The 22,070-nt window shown below is 47.0% G+C and overlaps 1 protein-coding gene and 1 pseudogene across 2 annotated transcripts; one reads left to right on the top strand and one right to left on the bottom strand.

Moving 5' to 3' along the window:
- The window catches only part of LOC143269873 (large ribosomal subunit protein eL19-like), a 69,437-nt pseudogene extending 58,573 nt beyond the window's left edge, over nucleotides 1–10,864 (bottom strand).
- Nucleotides 10,719–21,588, top strand: Ecrg4 (ECRG4 augurin precursor). Of its 2 annotated transcripts, none has more exons than XM_042266062.2 (4): nucleotides 10,719–10,941; nucleotides 15,859–15,921; nucleotides 17,226–17,383; nucleotides 21,252–21,588. In XM_042266062.2, exons 1-4 carry the CDS (start codon nucleotides 10,863–10,865, stop codon nucleotides 21,411–21,413), a joined length of 462 nt encoding a protein of 153 aa, XP_042121996.1. In that variant the 5' UTR covers nucleotides 10,719–10,862; the 3' UTR covers nucleotides 21,414–21,588. The 2 variants fall into 2 exon arrangements, with proteins under 2 accessions (XP_042121996.1, XP_006993606.1); XM_006993544.4 differs by having other exon boundaries at nucleotides 10,722–10,941; nucleotides 15,859–15,906.
- The last annotated feature ends 482 nt before the right edge of the window (nucleotides 21,589–22,070 follow it).

Genomic DNA, 22,070 nt, shown 5'->3' with positions numbered 1-22,070 from the left:
GGGGGGCAACTTTCCCTTGCTCCACTTTGGCCACATTGAGGCAGGCCAGAAAGAAAATCTAGCCACTATATGTGGAACATCAGATCTGCCTCCCTCTGCACTATTAATATAATTCAAGTGGGTCACAAACTTCCTATGCTCTCTGATCTATTATCATTCACATATGGTCATCAGTTAATGGTTTCATTGATGGCTGTGTTAGTCACCTTTCTGTGAGTGTGACTAAAGATCACAAATAAACAACTATGGGGAAGATTGTCCTGGTTGCTTGATCTTAGATCATCTATGCATTGGACAAGATGCAGCATCATGGGAGCACATGACAGAGGAAGCTGTTCTCCTCATAAAGATCAAGGATCAAAGTGAGACAGAGGGGCTGTGTCCATTATCCCTTTCATGGGCATGTCTCTCATGACCTCCCTTCCCCACAAAGCCCCATCTCTACCAGGTTCTGACTTCTCCCAGTAGGACCATGGGTTAATGGCCAAGCCTTTAATATAGTGACTTGAGGGGGGGGAACACATCCAAATCATAGCAACCGTTGAAACATAGAAAATAGCAATCAGTATTCTAGTCCCCTGTGGTATTTACTCTTCTCATCACTGTGACAGAAAATGTAAGGGAGGAAGGATTTGTTTGGGCTCATCATTTGGGGGCACATCAGCTCACCCTGGCATAGAAAGCATGGCTGGCATCTCTGGGCATGAGCTCAGCTTGTGACATGGCTTCTTACTTCTCAAAAAATCATAAATCAAAGGGAAGGGACCAAAACCAAGGCTCAGATATCACCTAAACACTTGCCTCTTAGCCTGCACCCACCAGATATGTCTGACATCCCCAAAGTTCCACACAGCATCAGATCAACACCACCAGCTAAGGTGTTCAGATTCAACTATCACCCCCCTATGCTTCCCCTACTCTGGAAAAAAATTAGAATTTTTATGGCTTTGTAGCATGTTTTCCCATAGTCTCCCAAAGTAGAGACATGATAAAATGCATCTAAAATCTAGAATGCACATTTGCTCAGGGCAGGACAGATGACTCATTTATCTTAAGTTCCCTAGCAATGTCCTGAGCATCTACATACCTTACAAATTCTTACAGAATTAAATGGAAAAAAATGCTCTCGGGCTATTGAGAACACAAAAGCAATGGTGACCTCTACAGATGCAGCATTCAGGGTAGAAATGGGAACAGATGGTTAAACCCTAGGATAAGGATGTACTGCCACAGAAGGATAATGGTCTGGAGTCACCATGCCAAGGGACCACAGTGCTTAGCCCGGCCAAAGCTCTGATATGGGGCCATCAGTACAAGACTTTCCAAGCAAATCTGGAGCTGTGAACATGGACCAAACATGAGCAGGAGTAGGGAATGTGTTTGTGGTTTGAATGCTCTGTGGTCCTTGGAATTTTATTGGAATTCTTGATTGAAGTTCTCATAACATTGCATTGAATTTCTCATTATCACAAAAATAAAACCATACCAAGAGTCTATGAAGACTAGATGATAACTCGGTGGAAGGCAAGTCTGACCCCCAAGGTTGTGTTCTGACCCCCTCACATGTACCCACAATCACACATACAAATATGTACACACACACACAAAAATATAAATATACATGACAATTTACCATAATCAGGAAGCTAGAGTCCATTATCATGAGCTGTATAGCTTCACACATGAAAACTACTACTACCGTGAGATTCAGATGTAGACCAGTTGTTAAGAGTATGTGTCTGGCATGCATAAGGCCCCTGAGTTCTATTCCCAGCACTATTTGAAACAAGAGGGATGGTACAACCTGTAATCCTGTAAGTCAGAAGACAGCGGCAGGAGGTTCAGACGTTTAAGGTCATCCTCGGGTACTTTGTGAGTTTGAAGCTATGGATAAAGCCGGATGACCTAAGGATGACTCCCCAGAACCCTATAGTGGAAGTTAAGAAGCAACCTCTGCAAGTTGTCCCCTGACCTTCACACATATCATGGACTGCACCCTCCCTGCTCTCCCCAAACAATAAATGTGAAGAAAATTCTACCAACAATACCCATAGACCTCTACAAGTTGCCATAGAGATTTGCCTGGATGGACACTCCTGCTCTGTCCATTCCCGCCACACAACTCAAGCAGGCTCAGGCCCTTCATTCCTTGATCCCATCTTCTGATGTTGGTGGGACGTGGTGCGGAGTCCTTAAGATGTAAGACCTGGGGGTGGTCTTCACAGTGATTGGAGTGTGTCCTTGGAAGGATTGCAGGATCCTGCTTCCTTGGCTTCCTGTTTGGCAACGTGGCCACTCTCTCCTACACATGCTCACATCCATTGCCACCTGCCAGGTGGTGACAGTTAACCTCAGCACAGCCTGTGCTTGTTTGGACTTACAAAGTTATCCTGCTTCAGGTAATTTATGACAGTAACGAAAACCAGACTGCTATATTCCCTGTTGCTTTTTCTTCCTTCTGGTTAATTACCTCTCCCCACCCGCACTCATCCTGTGTGCCTTCTTCCTAGGACTCTGCCTCACAGATGCTCCACAGGTGCCCTGAGCCTAGGGCACTCGGACCAGAAAAGAGTGCAGTTCAGGCTACCTCTGGCTGCATAACAAACCACCCTGAAGAGCTGCATAAACAATGACAGCTCATCATTTTCCACAACTTCCCTGCATTGGGCTGGAAGATTTTCTGGCTGGACTCAGCCCAGTAATGTCCTTAGCTGGGCTAAGCTGGGGCTTAGCTGGGGCAGAAGCACCCATGAGACCTCTTTCACTGTGTGGCGCCCTCCGGAAGGCCAGTGGGACTTTTCACATGGTCGTTTCCTAAGGAGGGAGTGGGCCATTGGTGCTCAGGGCCTGGGCTGGGAGGTCTCAGCGTGTCATTTCTACCGCAACCTGTTCTCAGGGACGGCAGACATTTTCTGTAATGACCAGACAGTATTTTAGCTTTCAGAGCCAAATAGCCTCTGTCCTGATACTCATCAGAACTGATAGAACTGAAAACAGCCACAGGTGTACAGATGGCAATAATCAAATTCACGAGCCTGGACACTCCAATAAATCTACTTACAGAAACAGGCAATGGGCTGGGTTACTGTGCCGGTCCTACTCTGGGTCAAAGTTGCCCCGAGGGCAGCCGAGAGTTGAGAGAAATGGTGCAAGTGTATCATAAGGATAGGACCTGATTGCGACTGTGTGCGACACAAGCCATGGTGACTCAGGGCTAGAAAAAGGCAGAGGATCGGGCAGAGTCCACCCCAATGCCGGGGGCTTAGAGTTTTGTAGACACACCGTGTTCCTGGAGCTGGGGCTGGAAATAAGGGAGAGCTGACTTTATGCTCCTTTGGTATCTTAGCTCCAATGAGGGTGAAGGAAAAGCACCGCGTCCAAAAAGAAGCCTTGCCTGCCTCTGAGGCAGCTGTGTCCCCAGCTGCAAATGCCCTAACAACCCTGAGAGCATGTGCGTGCTGTAGAGGGAGGGTGGGCCCTGCACTGAGTGGGGAGGGTGGGCCCTGCACTGAGTGGGGAGGGTGGACCCTGCACTGAGTGGGGGAGGGTGGACCCTGCACTGAGCGGGGAGGGTGGACCCTGCTCTAAGGGCCTGGACAGATGTGTTTTATGGGGGTTTCTGCGTAGCCTCTTTCCTTCTGTGTTTGAACATTCTTGTTTGTGAAGCGCTAAGCCGCCAGGCTCGGGAAGTCAGGGATTCACTGGTTTGCCTGCCCCCTGTGTCTCTCCTGGTAACTATTAATACACATTTATGAATGGATAGATACCACCCACAACTTCATTATCATTAAAGAGGTTTAAAATGTAGATAAACAAAAAAACTGCCATGTGATCCTGTTGCCACCGTCTTAGGGATTCACTGAAGAAATGTCTCCACCCAAAGCCACGGATACACATATTCACAGCTGCTTTATTCATTAAAACCAAAATACAGGCATTAACTGGTGACTAGATAGACAAATTGTGCTTGTCCATATGGTGCTGTCACCAATAAAACCCATTTAAGAAGAAGGCATGACTGATACAGCATGGAAAAATTTAAGAACATTATATGCAAAGATATTAAATACAAAAGAGGACACACTGTGGTTCTGTTTGATGGAGTTCCAGAGGACATAAATTATACTGGTATAAAGCAGAAGTTGGGGGAACTACAAAGGGAACTGGGGACCCTTTAGGGGTGATGGAAGCATCTGTCTGCAATTGTGGGGATTGCAGCTGCCAACATGCATTGAGTCACATCATTGAAGAAGGTGCAGTTGGTCACACTGCAGTTGCACCTCAGTAATGTAACTGGAAAATGTAGATGTGAGTAGATAGCGCTTTCAAGCTTCTCACAGTGGAGAAAGTAAATCTGTATGTGGGTATCTCTTGCACGAACAGGGGGACTCTATAGAGCCCCTGCAAGGACTTGTGTTTCCCAGACTGGCTTAGCGACTGGTGCTCAGGCTTCATCCTTCAAGAAGGAAGAGAGACAGCTGTACGACTGTGTACGGTCAGCGTGTGGCTGTCATTCTTCCCTTGTTGCAGGGTCTCCTCTGCTCCTTCAGATAGAGATAAGATGATAGAAAGAACCTCCGCAGCCACCGCTGTAACACACTCCTCAGCCTCTGGGGTTGGAGCATCCCCAGCAACTGGGGATACCCACCCCTTCCTCCCTCCCCAGGCAACTCTCCAAGGAGGCAAGACACTAGCTAGATAGTAAATTGTGACTTAAGTAGTTCAGTGTGTGTATCCCTAGGAGGCAACTCCCACACATGTGACATGAAAAATGACTGCTTCCCTCAGCCCTCAGCATACACAGGGTACAGAAACAGAACAAGGACTAAATCTACTAAAGGCAGTTGCCAAGCCATTTAGAATGATTTAGAAGTCATATGCCATTCTGGACTGAATGGCATTGTAACCACCAACAGGAGAGAGCATTCCTGTGTTAATATCCTGGGTGAGATGCTTGGCAGCGTCTGAGATGGATAAACATGTTTCAGTCTCAGTCCAGACCATGTTACAAGTAATGAAGTCTCTCCAAGATACTTCATAAGCCATCTAAAGGTTTTATAAATCTTTGGTACTCTTGCTTAAAACAATACTAATCTTGCCTTTTGGAGTCCTTAGCATGCACATTCTTGGAAGGCTTTCAAGCAACTTGCAAAATGTAATCACAAGTTTTGTTTATGTATTGATTCCCAGTAGAAGGTCAGTCCCCTGAGAACAGAACCCAATCAAGCACTGGCATCATTGTGTCTGAGTCTGTGGTTCACACAAAAATGCTGACTGGATTGATAAAGGTTTCCCTAGAAGGTAGAAACACAGGGTGAAAGTCAGCATCTTCAGATGCTGGGAAAACTGCAGAGTGAGAGTCAAGCCTGGACCCTAGGAGTCCCTGTCTATAAAGGGGGCTCTATCTTACCTGGGGTTTAAACTGGAAATTATGTTGAACAAACTATTAGCTTTTAGAATTCAGGGACAGCCGTGGCATCTTGTGGGTTCTTGGATGATTATGGATGCACTTGATGTAAGTGATGTTGCCATTGCCCACCCTCCATGAGTAGTGGTGAATATACTAATGCATTAGCAAATTCATGGAAGTATCCTGTTGTTTATCACTTCCCCATTTTAGTCACTCACCATCAACTAGGACTCAAAAATATCACCTGAGAACTTCCAGAAAGAAACAATGCATATTAATTGTACACCGATCTGACTAACTCTTTTTTTTTAATTTTTATTTTTTTTTTATTTTACAACACCATTCAGTTCCACATAATAGCCACAGATTCCCCTGTTCTCCCCCTCTCGCCCCCTCCCCCTCCCTCCAGCCCACCCCCCATTCCCACTTCCTCCAGATGAAGGTCTCCCCCGAGGACCGGGATCGACCTGATAGACTCAGTCCAGGCAGGTCCAGTCCCCGCCTCCCAGACCGAGCCAAGCATCCCTGCATAAGTCCCAGGATTCGAACAGCCGACTCATACAATGAGCCCAGGGCCCGGCACCACCGCACAGCTGCCTCCCAAACAGATCAAGCCAAATGACTGGATCTGACTAACTCTTGAGCCATCCTATCCCATCCAGACCAGGATATGAGTCGTCTCTGTCTAGTTTACCCACATTATATATGTTACCCACACTTGTCAGCCATTTGGTAGCTGTCTGGGTGATACATTGACTATTGTGACATCTCAGAGCTTTTTTTTTTAACCCTTATTTTACTTAATACAAGCCCTCAAAGTACAAAAGTAGCAATGTTGGCAAGTCAGAGATGCAGAAGAAGCCCTGACATATGTCCTGTAAGTGATGGAGTTAGCCACAGGTATGCACAGACTATGCAGAGCCCCATGCTCTCTGTCTGACTGGGAGAACCACGTGAGTTTTCCACTGTGGTCCTCCATCTCTTGGAGGGAGGCATCCAGGGAAAACAGGATGAGGCTTCCTGGTGGGAAGAACTCTGCCTCCCATCTGAAAACCCATGTCGATCTGTTTTCAGAACTCTGGTTCAGATGTTGAAAATTAAAGTGGAAGAGACTGGAAATTAGCTTCAGTCAGGCTTTCTTATTTCACCAAAGACTCTCGCACAGAAGAGAGCTACTTCTCTGGAGCTTCCAGGCTGTCTCCAGGTCTCCTGGCCCTGGATTCTCACTCACACTCACTAAGGGGTCTGGTCCACTAGTGAGATCTTGGGTACAGACACTAGCTGTAATGCTGGTAGATCCTGGACTCAAACACTAAGGGACCACATTGGTTAGTGAATTCTAGGTTTGAACACTAAGAGATCACATCTGCCCTTGGATCCCAGGTACACACACACCCAGGGAGGCTATCTGCCTGTGGGGTCCTGGACACACACATTAAAAGGCCAGGCCTGCTTGTGGGGTCCTGGGCACCTCTTCTTGAGTACCATTCACAGAACCCTTCTGTGAGCCTTCTACAATAAGGACTTTGTGTGCTCCGATATTTTTTTAGACTAAAGTGAACTTTCTCTCTCCCCACCTTTGGCTTCAGTTAGCTATTTCAAATGGCAAAAGTTATTCAAAATTCCAGTGTGGAAACTGGAATTAACCAACAGGAAAGGGGTTTTGAGGTCCCGTCACTAAGCAGAAAGTTTAACACCAAGCTGGAGGGTTGGCTTAGCTAGTTGCTAGGGCAGGTCTGTGGCAGGGCTCTTACCCCACCCCCTCCAGTCCTGGATACAGTGAGATATGATTGCATATCCCATATCCTTTTCTAGTATCAAGTGGGTAAAACCGAAAGTGGAGTCATACCAAGTGATCTCATTTATCCAATACCTGAATAGTCTTGAACTGGTGCACTCTTAGATAACAGGCATTTACTCTTCAGCTAGTCATAGTGTGGCCCTGCACAGTGATTAAAGAGAGGCACAGGGGGAACTCAGGCTTCAAGGGACAAAAGAGAAATAAGACACACAGAGAAATCTACAGTAGAGCGTGAAGGGATCAGGGGGCACAGAAGGCTTGCGGGAACAGAGAAGGAAGGATGCTCCAGCCTGAGGGGGAAGGGAGGGAGAGCCTCTTGAGGAGGCAGCATCTGAGCTGGGTCTGGAAGCTTGGTGGGTATCGCAGGTTAAAGGAGATGTGGCCTCTTTGATATCCTGCTGTTGATAAAGGAGCTCCCTGACTTTTTACTGGACCATCAGTCCTGTGGTTTTTAGACCAATAGAACACAATGGAATTGATTTGTGCCTCTTTTTAGGTTAAGATTTACAATCATGGCCTCTAGAGTACCCGCTCTTTCAATGCTCCTTCTGGGAGCCTAAAGCCACCAGGCTTGAGGTGCCACATGAGGGCACCTCAATGGAGTACAGCTCCATCATGTTACTGGACAGATGAATGGAGCTGTCCACCTCAGTCCCTCTGCCATCCAAGCAATGTAAGAGACCTCCATCAGAACTTCATGGAACAGGAGAACCACCTAGTTGAGCCCAACTCTGACTCCTGACCCACAGGACCATGAAGCATAAAGAGTATGATGGTTCTAGATCACCATGTCTGGGGCCATTGTTGAAGCAGTGACAGATGCCTATGGAGTAGGGTTCTGACTAGCAAAGATGATGAAAGAATGCCAGACTAAAGAGTGGTATTGGTACAGGTAGACCCATGAAGCTGCAAAGACACAGAGAGTAGATTTGGTAATTGAGCTGGGGGTTGCATGCAGTTATATATTCCATGGCTATGGGGTAGCATTAAGGTCCTATATTTTAATGAATATTTGTAAATGCATCCCAGGGAAGTCTGGTGTCTTGCTCTCTTAGGTCTGGTATAACAGCAGACTTAAAACTGGGTACCTTATGAGCAACAGAAGTTAATAGCCTACAGTTCTTAATGCTGGCACATCCCAGGCCAAGGCAACAGGAGGATGAAAGTCTACAGAGAACTCAACTTCTAGTTTAGAGGTGGCACCTTCTCAAGCTGTCCCATGGCGGTAAGATCTCACTGAAGGCTCTTCTATAAGGATTTAACCACATCATCTCTTATAGACCCACCTCTATTACCGGGGGACTAGGATTTCAATGTATGGCTTTTAGGGGCACACATACATGCAGATCTAGGTCCTACATACACATCACAACTGGGGAGGGGGCTCATGGTGTACATTGTGTCTTCACAAAGGAATTAACAATTGTCATTATTTTTATTAAGTATGTTTAAAGATCTATTTTATGTGTATGTATATTTTTATGCACATGCCTGCATGTGCACCACAAGTGTGTCTGGTGCCCAAATAGCCAAAAGAGGGCATTGGATCCCCTGGAACTGAAGTCACAGGTGGTCATGAGCTGCTCTTCTAGAACTGAACTAGGGTTCCCTGCAAAGGAACAAGTACCCTTAACCTCAGAGGCATCTCTTTAGTCCTTTAAGGATTTTAGGGCAAACCTCATACATTGTACCGTTTTTTTGCCCACACATCTGCCAGACTGTTGTTGTAAGGGCTAAGGGCTTTGGAAGGTCACCCCCAATACCATTTCCTACAACTCACACAAACTGCAAATCCTGGAATGAAGCCGATTCCCCCATCACATCTCTCTCGCCATCTTTTGTGATGTGGTATCGGGTCGCAGGTGTCCTGTGTCCTGTAGCGCTTCCTTGTGGAGTGCTGGGCTGATGGCGCCCCACAGGGTAAGGGCATTTCCCCTGCTCCTCTGTCACCACATCATCTGTGAACCAAAAGTGAAGGCAGAGGTCACTGCAGCGTTGTCCTGAAAGACACCTTGCTGGGCAGCACTTGAAAAGCCCAGCTGACAATGGTCATAGGGGTGGATCGGCATCATTCCAGAATGACAGCTCCTGAGAGTCTGGCCTGGACTGGAAGGGGGTGCAGACAACGGGAGACAATGCGCGGAGCACAGAACACATAGGCCAGGGAGAGTCTAGGTGATAACCATGATGGCCAACGCTTTTGACTGCTCACAGCATACGAGGCTCTCCACATTGACTTCTTACCTCAGTAGGGCAGATGCCGTGTCCTCCACTTTACAGGTGCACATGGAGAAAAGCAAGTGAGTTATCTAATGTCTGTGCAGGATGCAGAACAATGGTGGAATCTAAACCCTGCTCTTCCCCACTGTGCTCAGTCTGCAGAGGGAGAAAAGATTCTCCTCCCTGAGGTCAAGGGAAGGCCAAGAAGACAGGTGAGCTTCAGAAGTGGAGTTTCTCCCTGTGCCCTCTGAGGCACACTCTCAGCCTCCCTGAAAGCCTTAAAACATTCAGGTTGCTAGGCCTCACCCCAACACCTGCTAGATCGGACGACCAGCCATGCACTAGCAAGCCCATAAGTCTCTTACACCTGCTCCATGCCAATTGATATTTACATAACTCCCGGGTTCACCTTTCTCTTCTTTTCCTGTGCTGGCTAAACTTTGATTTTTTTCCCCTGTCTGCTGGAGAAACCCTTCTGCATGACTAGGCAGCTCCCTAAGTGGCCAGGGACTAAGTACCTCTCCTTAGTTTAAAACTGAGAGTCTCTGTGAAAGAATGGAGCATTCTGCTGAGCCCAGGCCAGTCTTACTGGGGAAAGCATCTAAAGGCAATTTTCCAGTCACCAGTTAAAAGAGTTTGTCCTTGCTCTCCGAATTTGCTGCTAGGGTTAGAACCCGGGTCCCCTGCATGATAATCAGGGCTGTACCACTAAGTTTTTCTCCAGCTGGTCTTCGCTTTTGTTGCGCACACCGATAATTTTGTGGCATCCTTTGATGACCAAGCCTGCTACTGAGACAGTGAGTGTCTTCTGCCTCCTTTTCCAACCATTCAAATGCCCCAGGATGAGAGTGTGCACAACGGACACAGGATCTTTGCTAACAGTTTTGCAAAAAACACTGGTCTCCTGAAGGCTTCTACGCTGGAGCGGTTTAAGTTGAGATGTTTTCCTGAACTGCAGCTCAGAACCCAGATTTTTTTTTTTTTTTCAAAATATCATAAAACGAGGCTCTGCGGGAGCCAACTTGAACTCCAGCTCAGGAATTAAGGACATTCCAAAGACTGCTTTATAAGGCAAGGCCTGAGTCTGGAGCCAAGGGCCTGGGATGCTAAGGGAGAGGAATCGCTCCGCGGGGCGGGGGAGCCAACATTCCTTGTGTGCAGCCTTGCTGGTCTGTGCGTGGCATCTGGCTTGCCCTCGTCCCTTTGGCCACGCGGCTCCCTGCTCTAAGCGTTTCTCCACAGACCCATAGGACAGTGTGCCTCGGTGGCGCTGAACTGCAGATTGGCTGGCAGCCCGCTGGCTTGTTGCCTACCTGGTGGGTCCCGCCCCAGGCGCGGATACCCGAAGCTCTCGCCTCCGCGCGCCTGCTTCGCAGAGCCCGGGTCTCCCGCTCCAGTCGTCCCCCAGCCACTTTGCTGCGCCCTGGCGCCATGGGCACCTCATCTGCACGGCCTTCGGTCCTGGCCCTGGCCGGGCTGGCGCTACTCCTTCTGCTGTGCCTGGGTCCAGGTGAGTAGCAGACGCCTGGTGGAGAGTGCTGAGGGTGCTGGGGAAGAAGGTTGGAAATGGGGTGCTGCTTGCCTGTATTTGATCCCTCTCTTAGCCTGGACTGGACCAAGAAGACATAGAGGAAACAGGTCTAAAATTTTACACTCGCATGAGCCCCAAGTGGTGCACTTGGGCAGGCAGTGAGGGTATCACATTCGAAGGGAGCATTGCAGGCTGAGGGGCAACCTTGGACAAATGGAATAGGGGTTCGAAGGACCTACAAGAAGCGCGAACTCGGGCGTCCTGGAGGCTTGAAGGGAGTGGTGCACTCAGGCGGGACCAGCTACTCTTTTTCCCCTTCCAGGCAGCCTGGGGCAGCAGAGCCGATGGGGTTCCAGGCTGCAAAGCTGGGCTGGGGTCTGATGTTTTAGACAGGGCAGGCACTAGCCTTGAAAGTTGGGTAATGCTTAACTTCTTCTACTACATTTAGCTGAATTAGCTGAAACGTCTGAAAGATCCCCAGTTCTTTTTCCATTAAAAGAGCCTTCGCAGCGCACCCGAAAGGAACTGCTTTGATGAATGTCTGGGCTTCTCTACCCAGAATTCCAAGACTCTGAAACTGCAAAGGTGTCTTTTTGTGCGACCCTTCAGAAGTCACAAGTGAGAGCCCCCCTTTCCTCCCCTCTCGTGCATAGGAGCACCTTTGAGGTTTATAGTTCTGGGAGGCAGCAGCGTGACCCTAGATTTCCTGCCAAGAGAACAGTAGCTGGAAGACTAAATTATTTGCCCAGCACCTTAGACTGGAGTTTGTCCCAGTTCGAAGGGACCTCGTTGGACATTGCCAAATGCAAATGAAGACGCTCGATTTCTCTGTTACTTCAGTTTTGCTTTCTCAGAGCAGGCACGGTAAATCCAACTCCAGGGTGAGGGGAGGTAGGGCACTGCAGGAGGGACCACGAGAATAAAGGGGAGCTTGTTCTGGTTGAAGGATTACTGTTGTGAGAATCTTAGCCCCACGCTCTTGTGAGCGAGCCTTGTGAACACCGGCTACAGGCCATTCGTTTCCAGCACTCATATTTTACTGAGTTAATGCCAAGAAGTGAGTGATTGGAATCAGTTACAGCATCAGAATCGTTGAACTGAAATGCGAACTTTTTACAATGAAAGATGAAAATACATTGAATCTCAAAGATGACGCCCCCCCCCCATTTTATGTGTGTCTGTGTACCTCATGCTTGCAGTGCCTGTGGAGGCCAGAAGGAAGCGTTGTAACCCCTGGACCTGGAGAGACAGGTTACAAGCTGCCCTGCAGATGTAGAAATCAAAGCAGGGTCCTCCGGAAGAGCAGCCAGTGTTCTTAACAGAGGAGCCGTCTCTCCATTTCCCAAACGCAACTTGTTATGACATCCAAGCACATTTCATGGAGAGACTGATCACAGCCCCCCCCCCCCCTTGATCTGCTTGTTAGGAGTTTTCACCTTTAGAGGGGACATCTTGAGACTCTGAAGGTGCCCAGTCCCCTGTGCATTCAAATTCCGGGTAGCCAGATTTGATACATGCATGGCTGCTTTTCATCACAGCCTGGAAATGACAGCTGGGGATGTTGTAGTAAAGGAGCCACGGCTTTTCTTTTGTCCTTTGCTCCTTTCCTCAAGCTGACTTAGTATGGTGTCCAATTATATGTATTAATATATAGCCGAGGGTACAGGGGTTGGCGTAGTAACCACAGCATTCATAATTCATGGCATGGGACCTCTCCAAGCCTTTCAGTTTGCACAGCTGCGATTCACCCTGGTGGAGCTTTCGCTCCTGAAGCAGTAATGACTCACACTTGCAAGAAATTGCAGGCTTGCACTCTCAGTCCAAACCTCGTGTCTCTTTTCAGCATCAGCCCACAGTTCATTCATTAATTGTTAAGCATTGCTACAGAAGGTAAACAGATGGAGGGTGGTGCTTAATTCTGTGTGTGCTGCCCTGTGACTTGTTAAAAGACTGACAAATGTGAAGATATTCATGAATGCTAATGTTCGAGTCAAGAATGTACCTGTGTGCCTTGGCAAGTCATTGCATAGATTTCTTCACTGACTTTTCAGGTGGGGAGGGAAGGACAGCATTCAGCATCAGTCCCACCTTATCTGTTTAGATCGTCATCTCGCCAGCAGCCCAGCTAGTTCTCAATTGTATTGCTTGACGTTCAGATGCCTCAAGTGATTCTTACTGGGGAATCTTCTGTGGCTGCTTGCTCCATCTTCACATGGTGGCCCAGGCACTGGAAATATTACTCGCTATCTTAGTTGCTTTTCTATTTCTGTGATAAATGAGCAAGGGAACTTGTAAAATAAAACATCCAGAGCTTACAGTTCCGGAGGGTTAGAGCCAATGGTGATGCATTGAAGGCATGGCTGCCTCAGGAAGAGCCGGGAACGAACATTTCAAACCACAAGCAGGAAGCAGAGGATTTCCTTTCCCTGGGTTCCCAGTGACCTTCCCCCACTGCAGAGAAGTGGCCTGACCAGAACAGTGACAAAGCAGAGGTGGGACAGTTATTTCTTGATAGATGCTGTCTATTAATGTCCTGGACCCTGATGCTGTTTCGAAACAGCCACGTCACCATAGGCAACCTGCACTCAGACCACAGAGGCTACTCTACTCTGATGCCTGCTACACTAACTCCTTAGCCCCCTGCCCAGTACATACCAGCTCCCTTGAGCAAGATGTTAGGACACTGTGTTATCCTGACATCTGTCCCGCATCCCTTAGAGTGGCCCCTACAGAGTCTTCTCAAGGTGTTTCCACGCTATCAATCTCTAAAATTAGGATGGCCATACATTAGCCATCCTAATGGCTGGGCACTTCTGAGAATGCAGAGGTGTTGTAAATCAAGACTGTCCTAGGATAGCCCAGAAAGTGTTGCCACTACACCCATAAGATCATTGGGAAGACACTTGAGTAAGTTCTAGCATTTTCTCTACTCCATCCCAGAATATGGGCTAGGGCCTCTAGATCAGTGGTTCTTATCCTGTGGGTCATGACCTCATTGGGAGTCTCATATCAGATATCCTGCATACCAGATATTTACATTATGATTCATAACAGAAGAAAAAATACAATTACAAAGTATCAACACAATAATTTTATGGTTGGAGGTCACCACAACATGAGGAACTGTATTAAAGTGTTACAGCATTAGGAAGGTTGAATTGTGCATAGTGTGAGTGAGGTGGACCCAGAAATGAGGATAGCATTAGGGGCTCTAACACATACACACATACAACCACACACACACACAACCACACACACATAACCACACCCTCCCCACAAAACCACAATACAACCACATAGACACAACCACACAGATACACATAACAACACACACAATCAGAGGTACACCCCAGTAGAACAAGCAGGTGCTGACTCTTGGCTTTGAATATTGACTTTTTTCCCCTCCTCGATAACATAGTAAATCATTTATGCAAGAGTTCTTATTAAAAAAAGTCTTTTTCCAGCCTTAGTAATGTGTTATTGACAAACACAGTACAGATTTTTAGTTGTTTTGCAGCGCTGAGGATTGATCCCAGGCCTCATCATGCTGAATGAATATTCACTGAGCTGCACTCAGAACCCCAAATAGGCATTCTTCATTTTCTTTTTCTGTTTTAGAATTGAAATTAAATAGAGCAGTGGGTTTCATTATGCCCATTTCTTACATGCTTTGGTCCTCTTCCCCTGCTCTTTCTCTGTCCCTACCCCATCCTTCCTCTCTGCAGTCAACCCCTTCCTACTTCCTTGTCACGAGATACCTCTTCTATGACTGTGGTGGTTTACATGAGAATGACCATCATAGGCTCATAGGTTTGAATGCTTGGTCCCCAGGTGGGAGAACTGTTTGGGGTGAGGGAGACCAGCTCCCTCTTTATTTCCCCAGGATACTCTTGAGCAGGGAGAAATGAGGAATATGTAGATAGAAATAGAGAGGAGAGAGACAGATAGAAACACAGAATAGCCTCGGGAGGGCCTGGATCAAAACCCACCAGCCCCCTTCTGTCTCTACTAAAGGTCTTTTAAAGGAATGCCAAGGGATGGAGCAAAAGACCTCTCCCCAGCACAGCCAAGTACAGACCATCGCAGACACCTGGTGACCGTGCACATGGTCAAGCCATCCCCTAATGCAGTCCTGCTGTGTAAAGGAAGCTCAGATCTCACTAGAAAACCTTTGTGGGCTCCCACATTTGGGAAGAATTAGGAAGTGTGGCCTTGTTGGAGGAGGTGTATCACCGAGGGTGGGCTTTGAGGTTTCAAAAGCCCATGCTATTCCCAGTAAGCTCTTTTTCTCTGCCTCTTGCTTGTGCATTAGATGTGAGCTCCCAACTACTGCTTCAGTGCCTGAAGACCTCAAAGCCCACCTCCGCAGTGGCAAACGTCCTCCAACAAGGCCACACCCACTCCAACTAATGCTACCACCCCCCATGGGCCTATGGGGGCCATTTTTATTCAAACCACTACAAAGACCCTGCACACAAACAAGCGTTCCTCCAAAATTCCCAAGGGGTTATTCCCAGGGGATTATGAACACAGGGGCACTATCGGACCTATTACATCATGAGGATAATGTTTGCTGGGCGATGCATGTGATAAGCAGCACCCCGCACAGTAAGGCATCAGGACTGTAAGTACAGTGCTGTCTTCAAAAGGAGCAGCTTGAGAAGCATTGCCCCTGTCATCCATGGTCCCTGACGTCAGTATTAGGCCCAGAGACCTTACATTGTTTGTCTTGTGTGGCAACTATCCAAAAATCAATGTAGATACTTTAATACAGATCTGTGAAATCAGCGCAGGGGCCCGCGGTTCTTATTTCCAACTCTGACTTTTGCACTCAACAAAGTACAAAAGTTCCAGGAGTGCTGGGCTCTGAAACCGCTTTCTGTTTTGGTTACGTAGGTGGCATAAGTGGAAACAAGCTCAAGCGGATGCTGCAGAAACGGGAAGGTGAGTCGGCCTCAGGTGGGTAAAGGGTGTTGGGTTCACACCTAACTGCAAGGAATGGAACGAATGGAACAGCAGTGGCAAATGGGTCCCCGAAGGTCTTGCACTTGGAATATCAGGAAGTATCTGCTCTGTAGAAGGCTTACAGATCTGAAGGACTTATTCTGTGGGTATGTGGTGTGGCATTCTGCTAGATAAATACTATTGCCGGTAAATGTTTGGCAATTGTTTTTCAGAAAGCATTCAGCGTGTACTCAGAGACAGTGGGACCGTGTTAATCAAATGCTGATTATTTTAGGCTAGTGAAACACATCTGAGCTGCCGACACAAACAGTACCTGGTGGGGCAGTTTCAGAATGGCATTGTTGAAACTCTGCCTATCCAATCAGCTATTAGGAAAAGGCATTCCCAATGGGGAATCTTTTCTATTACTAACTTCTACTGAAAAAAAAAAAAAAAGCTCCCGACTTAAGTGATAGACAGCAACAAGGAGACATAGAAGTAGAACATTCTGGAAATCACAAAATGTGGGCGCTCAGTCCACTGTTATCAGTTAGGTCAAATGGATCCATTGTGCTGTCTAGTGAACAGCCTTTCTCCTGTCTTCATCTCCTTCCATAAAACTGGGTGTCACAGAGATTAGAAAATGTGAGCCACGTTTCCCGTGTGATCATTACTCACATCTGCTTCTCCCTCGTAGCTTACAGTGGAGCCTGAAGAGGTAGCCGAGTGGGGATGTTGGATAACAAGCAGGCACAGGGGAGTAAGTTCTATAACTAACGTGCTGCACCACAGCAGGATGGCTGCAGCTCAGAGCCATCCGCCGCACATTTTATGAACTGGGAAAGACTTGAAAGCTTCCCAGCATGAAGAAACGATAAACATTTAAGGCGTGGGGAAATGCCAGTTAATCCTGTTTGATCCTAGCATGGGTATAGCATAAATATGTACAATTACTATGTGTCAACTCAAAACGCAGAAGTAGTTGAACCACATCAAAATTCTAATAATAGCTTGGGGCTGGAGAAATGCTCAATAGTTAGAGCACGGGTTGCTGTTTTCGAGGGTCAGGGTTTGATTCCCACCACGTGGTGGTTCCCAACTGTCTACAACTCTAGTTCAGGGGGTCTGGCGCCCTCTGCTGGCCTTTGCTGGCACGGCCTGTGCATGGTGCACAGATACATGCAGACAAAGCATACACCCATACCCGGACAATTTTTAAAAATCTTTAAAAACTCAGGAAGAAAAAATTCCAGCAGTAGAGAGAATATCATTCTCAAAACAGAAATCATTCTTTGTCTTTCGGACACTAATCTTTTCAGAACCTGCCCCAGCCAAGACTAACGTGGCTGTGTCTGAGCACACAGCAAAGGAGTTCCTGGGTGGCCTGAAGCGTGCCAAGAGGCAGCTGTGGGACCGCACCCGGCCCGAGGTGCAGCAGTGGTACCAGCAGTTCCTGTACATGGGCTTTGATGAGGCGGTGGGTATACTTTCCTCCTGGGGGAGGGGGCAGGCCTCCCAGGACACTGCAGGGCGGGCTGTGGGGGACAGAGGCCTGGCCTGGGAAGAGGACCTGGGAAGTTAAGCTTTGATTCTTATGTTAGTCTGTTTTCTGTTGCTCTATCAAAATACCCGAGGTGGAGAACTTTTAAGAGTTCATTTTCACCTTGTGGTTCTGAAGGTCTGAGACTATGAAGTCACTGTATACTGGCTCTAGTGGCAAGCAGTGTCAAAATAGCAAGAGTATGTGTTAAGAAACAGTCGTATATAAACCAAGAAGGAAGCCTGAATTTTCTTTATTCATTTGTCTGTATTCATCCATTCATGCATGCATGCATTCATTCATTTATTGAGACAGGGTCTCATATAGCCTAGCCTGCCCCCAAACTCACTATGTAGCCAAGGCAGACCTTGAACTCCCAAATGCTGACGTTTATAGGTGTGCACCAGGAAACGCACTGACTTTGCTTTATGATTGCCAACTTTTGAGAAAACTCAGCCACTCTGAGAGGCTACAGCCTTAGTCCTTTCAAAAGGTAAAGCCCTCATGACCCGATTCCTTTGCACCAGGGCCTCATCTCTTAAAGGTCCCAGCTCTCCGGCACTACCCCAGTGGGGGCCAAGCTTCTAGCAATGAACCTTAGGAGCGCACCAACCATAGCCAAGTCACAGCGCTTTTTATTCCGAATGTCTGAGCCCACTCTGTACTGCAGGCTGGCCAGCCATGGGGGAGGAGGAATCCAGGCAATCTGTGAGCCAAAACGCTGCATCTCAGATTCCTGATGAAGCGCCTTTTCCTAGAAATGCCTCCAGCCCTCCTGTCCAGTTCCACCTGGGCATCCTCCAAACAACTCACACGTAAACACGGTCATCTTTGCCCAGAAATGGCTTAAGCAACGAGATGGGTATTATGGACTCAGGAAGATCATGAGAAGAGACTTGACATGACTTTTACAGAGAGGTGGTTCTTGCAGATGTTTAGGGGAAATTTCAGCAGCTCGTGTGGGCGGGGCAGCACCAGTGGGCAACAACATTGGTACGTTAACAGAGGAGACTGTTCAGAGGCACATATTGTCATCTTGGCCACGGGTACAGGTAAGAGGGCAGCAGGACAGGTACTCTAGATTCTACTCGCTGGAGACTGCAGAGTGGCTGAGGAGTCCAGGGTAGACCACTTAACCTGCCTCCCAGGGAACATCAGCCACCAGCTAGCTGAACATGTTTTCCTAAACAGACACATTCTGTGCTGGGTAGGAAAGCTTCCTTTCTAACGTAGTATAGAACGAAGCATGTGGCTGCATCATCCTTTCCTTCCCATTCCCAGCTTTTGCACATATCTGTCAGTCCCTAAATATAACTTTGTTACTTAAAAATAAGTCTTCTTTTGCTGTGCAAGTAGCTACCTGCTTAAGCCAAACTTTGAGTCAGGAGTGACTCAAAGTACTTAAACAAATGACTCTATTTAACAATTTCCCCAACTCAAGGGACATTGCTATGTGTCAGCTTTCTTAGGTCCATAATCTGCCTGGTGGAGTTACTAGGAAACAGATAAACTCACAGTGAAGGGTCCTTAGGATAGTATAGTTACACATCCCCAGAAGTCGGGGGGGGGGGGGAGCACCCATGTTCTAGAGTCATTGGCAGCATCTTGTACTTGGAACATTTAAGTGCCTATATTTTATTTATTTGGTAGATGAAAATATTATATAATCTTTTAGTAGTCTTATCTCTTTGATAACCACCATTAAATAGTTAAAAATTTTTAACATGGGTAAATGTCTAAAATATAATGTCTGGTAACAAAACCAATAAAAGATGAGGATTGAGGAAGGCTGTAATGATTAAGCTTGCATAAAAAGACCACAAGAAACTATGTTCAAATGCCACGAGTGGAGTCGTGGTCTTTGGTACTGGTATAGCACTATCCCTCATTATCTTGGCCCTGGCTCATATTCAAATTTGAATATTCAAACCTGAACCTGTCTTATTTTTATACTCATAAAAAGTTCTTAAAGCAGATTTAAAATACATATTTCAAGCCAAAACCTCAAACCTTATTAAATAAGAAAACTGGCCGGGCGGTGGTGGCGCACGCCTTTAATCCCAGCACTTGGGAGGCAGAGCCAGGTGGATCTCTGTGAGTTCAAGGCCAGCCTGGGCTACCAAGTGATTCCCAGGAAAGGCACAAAGCTACACAGAGAAACCCTGTCTCGAAAAACCAAAAAAAAAAAAAAAAAGAAAAAAAAAGAAAACTGAGGCAGTAAGACTATTTTACTCTGACCCAAAAAAATGTAGCATTGTGAAAAGTCTAGGCTAAAGACACAGGGAGGTAAAAATGCCTGCTACATCCTCCTTGAGGCAGAGGTTTTGGGGGTGGCTCTGAAGATGAGGATCTTGGACAGCAAACAGATGAGGAATCAGAATCAGTGGCCCAGGGTGAGGGGTACACAGGAGGAGGCCTATCACTAAGCCAAAGTGGGTGGCCATTGGGCCCCAGAGCCCCACTGTGTGGACCAGCCTAGGGGTTCCAGCCTCACAGAGTCCTCAGCCTGTGGTAAGCTGGAGTCACCACCAACTAAAATGTCTCCAGTAAAACTACCTTCCCACCCTCCTAGCTCAGACACACACCATCAGGCGCCACCTGGGAGCCCAGACTCACTGCAGCATCCCTGGAGGGGCTCATCCCACACAGCACTGGCTTGGGAAAAGATCCAAATCCAGAATCCACAGTGGTTCCTACTGAATGCACACTGCCTTCACATTATCCTGATACAAAGACCAAAAAAAATGCAAGTTGGAATTGATCCATATTTAGTGTTCCCCGGACATCCTACTAAAACGAAAATAGATTCCTGAGACCCAACCACTAGAAAAGTCAGCCCAGGAGGCTGGCATGGTGCCAGTGAATCTGCATCCCTCCCCCCAGTCTCAGTGGTTTTCTGGAGCAGGGTCTCACAGCCACAGCCTGCATGGCTGCTCAACATGCTCCTATTCCCAATCCGTCTTTGTTATGGCCTCAATGTCTCATCCTCACACTAGATCAATGTGTGCAAGTTGTCATCACAATTTATCTTGCACACTCACCATCCCTTCAGGAATATTCTTCTCCTCTATGAAAAGGCAGTCCACAGCAAAGAGTAGTTGCTAGAAGAGGTCCTACTAATCATTGGTCCCTCTCTTTGTCTTTTTATTTTTATTAACAGTAGCTGTCTCCTTTCATAATTATCTCCAATTGACTCCAGATTTCTTCTAAGCCCAGACTCCTTATCTTGCTTCGGGCCTCCTCTGGTGCCTGCATAAGGCCTTGACACCCATTTCCCATTTCACAATCTTACACAGTGAACACTTGTGCCAGTGAACACGCAAACCAGGAATACAACTGTGCAGACCACCTGAGGTGTCCCAGATGCTGTGCCTCAGAGTTTAAGGTGCCAATAGTTGATTTGATTCATATGGTGGGCCAGGCACAGGAATAGGCCAGGAGGATAAGAAGGCATCTGCCCTAGTAATGTGGATGATGTCTCAGGGCCAGCCAAGCTCTTACCACATTTGACAGACACATGTTTTATTTACCTCATAAAGAGAAAAAGGCTCAGGTGTATGGTGTATGAAGAATTGGCATGGTAGAGATTATCACAAGTACAGGCATAGATTCCTTCATGGGGGTAGCTCACCTGGTATCCTAAGGTTGAATTGACCTGTGAACAAAATATTATAACAAGCAGCTGTCATAATGCTGCTTGTCAATCACTGAAGAAAAGCCACTTAGAGAAAAGTCATGTTTTCCATGTGTTTTTAGGGGCGTGTGTGTCTTTAAATCCATTCTTCACCATTCTCTTCTCTTGCAGAAATTTGAAGATGATGTCAACTATTGGCTAAACAGAAATCGAAATGGACATGACTACTACGGTGACTACTATCAACGACATTACGATGAAGACGCAGCCATTGGTCCCCGCAGCCCGGAAAGCTTTAGGCATGGGGCCAGCGTCAACTACGACGACTATTGACCTCCCTTGCTGAGGTGCCACAGAGCGTGGGCCTTGCTTCAGTAGGCCTCCTCCACCCACACTGTGTGAACACCAAGGGCTAAAGGAAGGAATATAAGTGCCTTTTACATATCACGCATGCGCTTAACATTGTCTCCGTTAAAAATAGCAATAAAAGCACTTTTGAAAAAGAGAAGTATCAGAATTCACTTGGGAGAAAATTGAGCCATGACAATTCTAATTGCCTCTGGGTTTGAAGTTGGCACACCATCTGAGGGCCTCTATATTTCCTTCTAGGAATCCTGTCAGCATCCAGGCAGGGCAGGAGTAAAAGCCAGGGGTCTCTGTTTGTTAAAATGCAGTCTGTGCTAAATGCAAAATATTGACTCAGTAGGAAAATCCAGTTGGCAATGGCTTTTGGTTTTGGACACAGTGTGAAGAGCTCTAATCACCGGACAGGCAGTGGGACAGGGGCAGGGCTTTCACTGCTCTGGGCTGCAGGCCAGAGCAGGGCCTTCTCAGCATACCATGCAGGAAAGAAAAGGATGTAAAATGACCTGAAGTTTAGCAGATCTCAGAACCATGCTCCCCTTATTTTTTTTTAATGTGCTTTAATCAACAAAGAAAGATTTTTTTTTTAAATTACTTCCCCCTGAAACAACCTGAGTGAAGGAAAGA

Source organism: Peromyscus maniculatus, chromosome 21 (assembly GCF_049852395.1).
Source record: "Peromyscus maniculatus bairdii isolate BWxNUB_F1_BW_parent chromosome 21, HU_Pman_BW_mat_3.1, whole genome shotgun sequence".
In the NCBI taxonomy this organism is placed as follows: Eukaryota; Metazoa; Chordata; class Mammalia; order Rodentia; family Cricetidae; genus Peromyscus; species Peromyscus maniculatus.
Note: the sequence above shows the minus strand (reverse complement) of the source record. Positions and strands in the feature narration are given on the sequence as shown.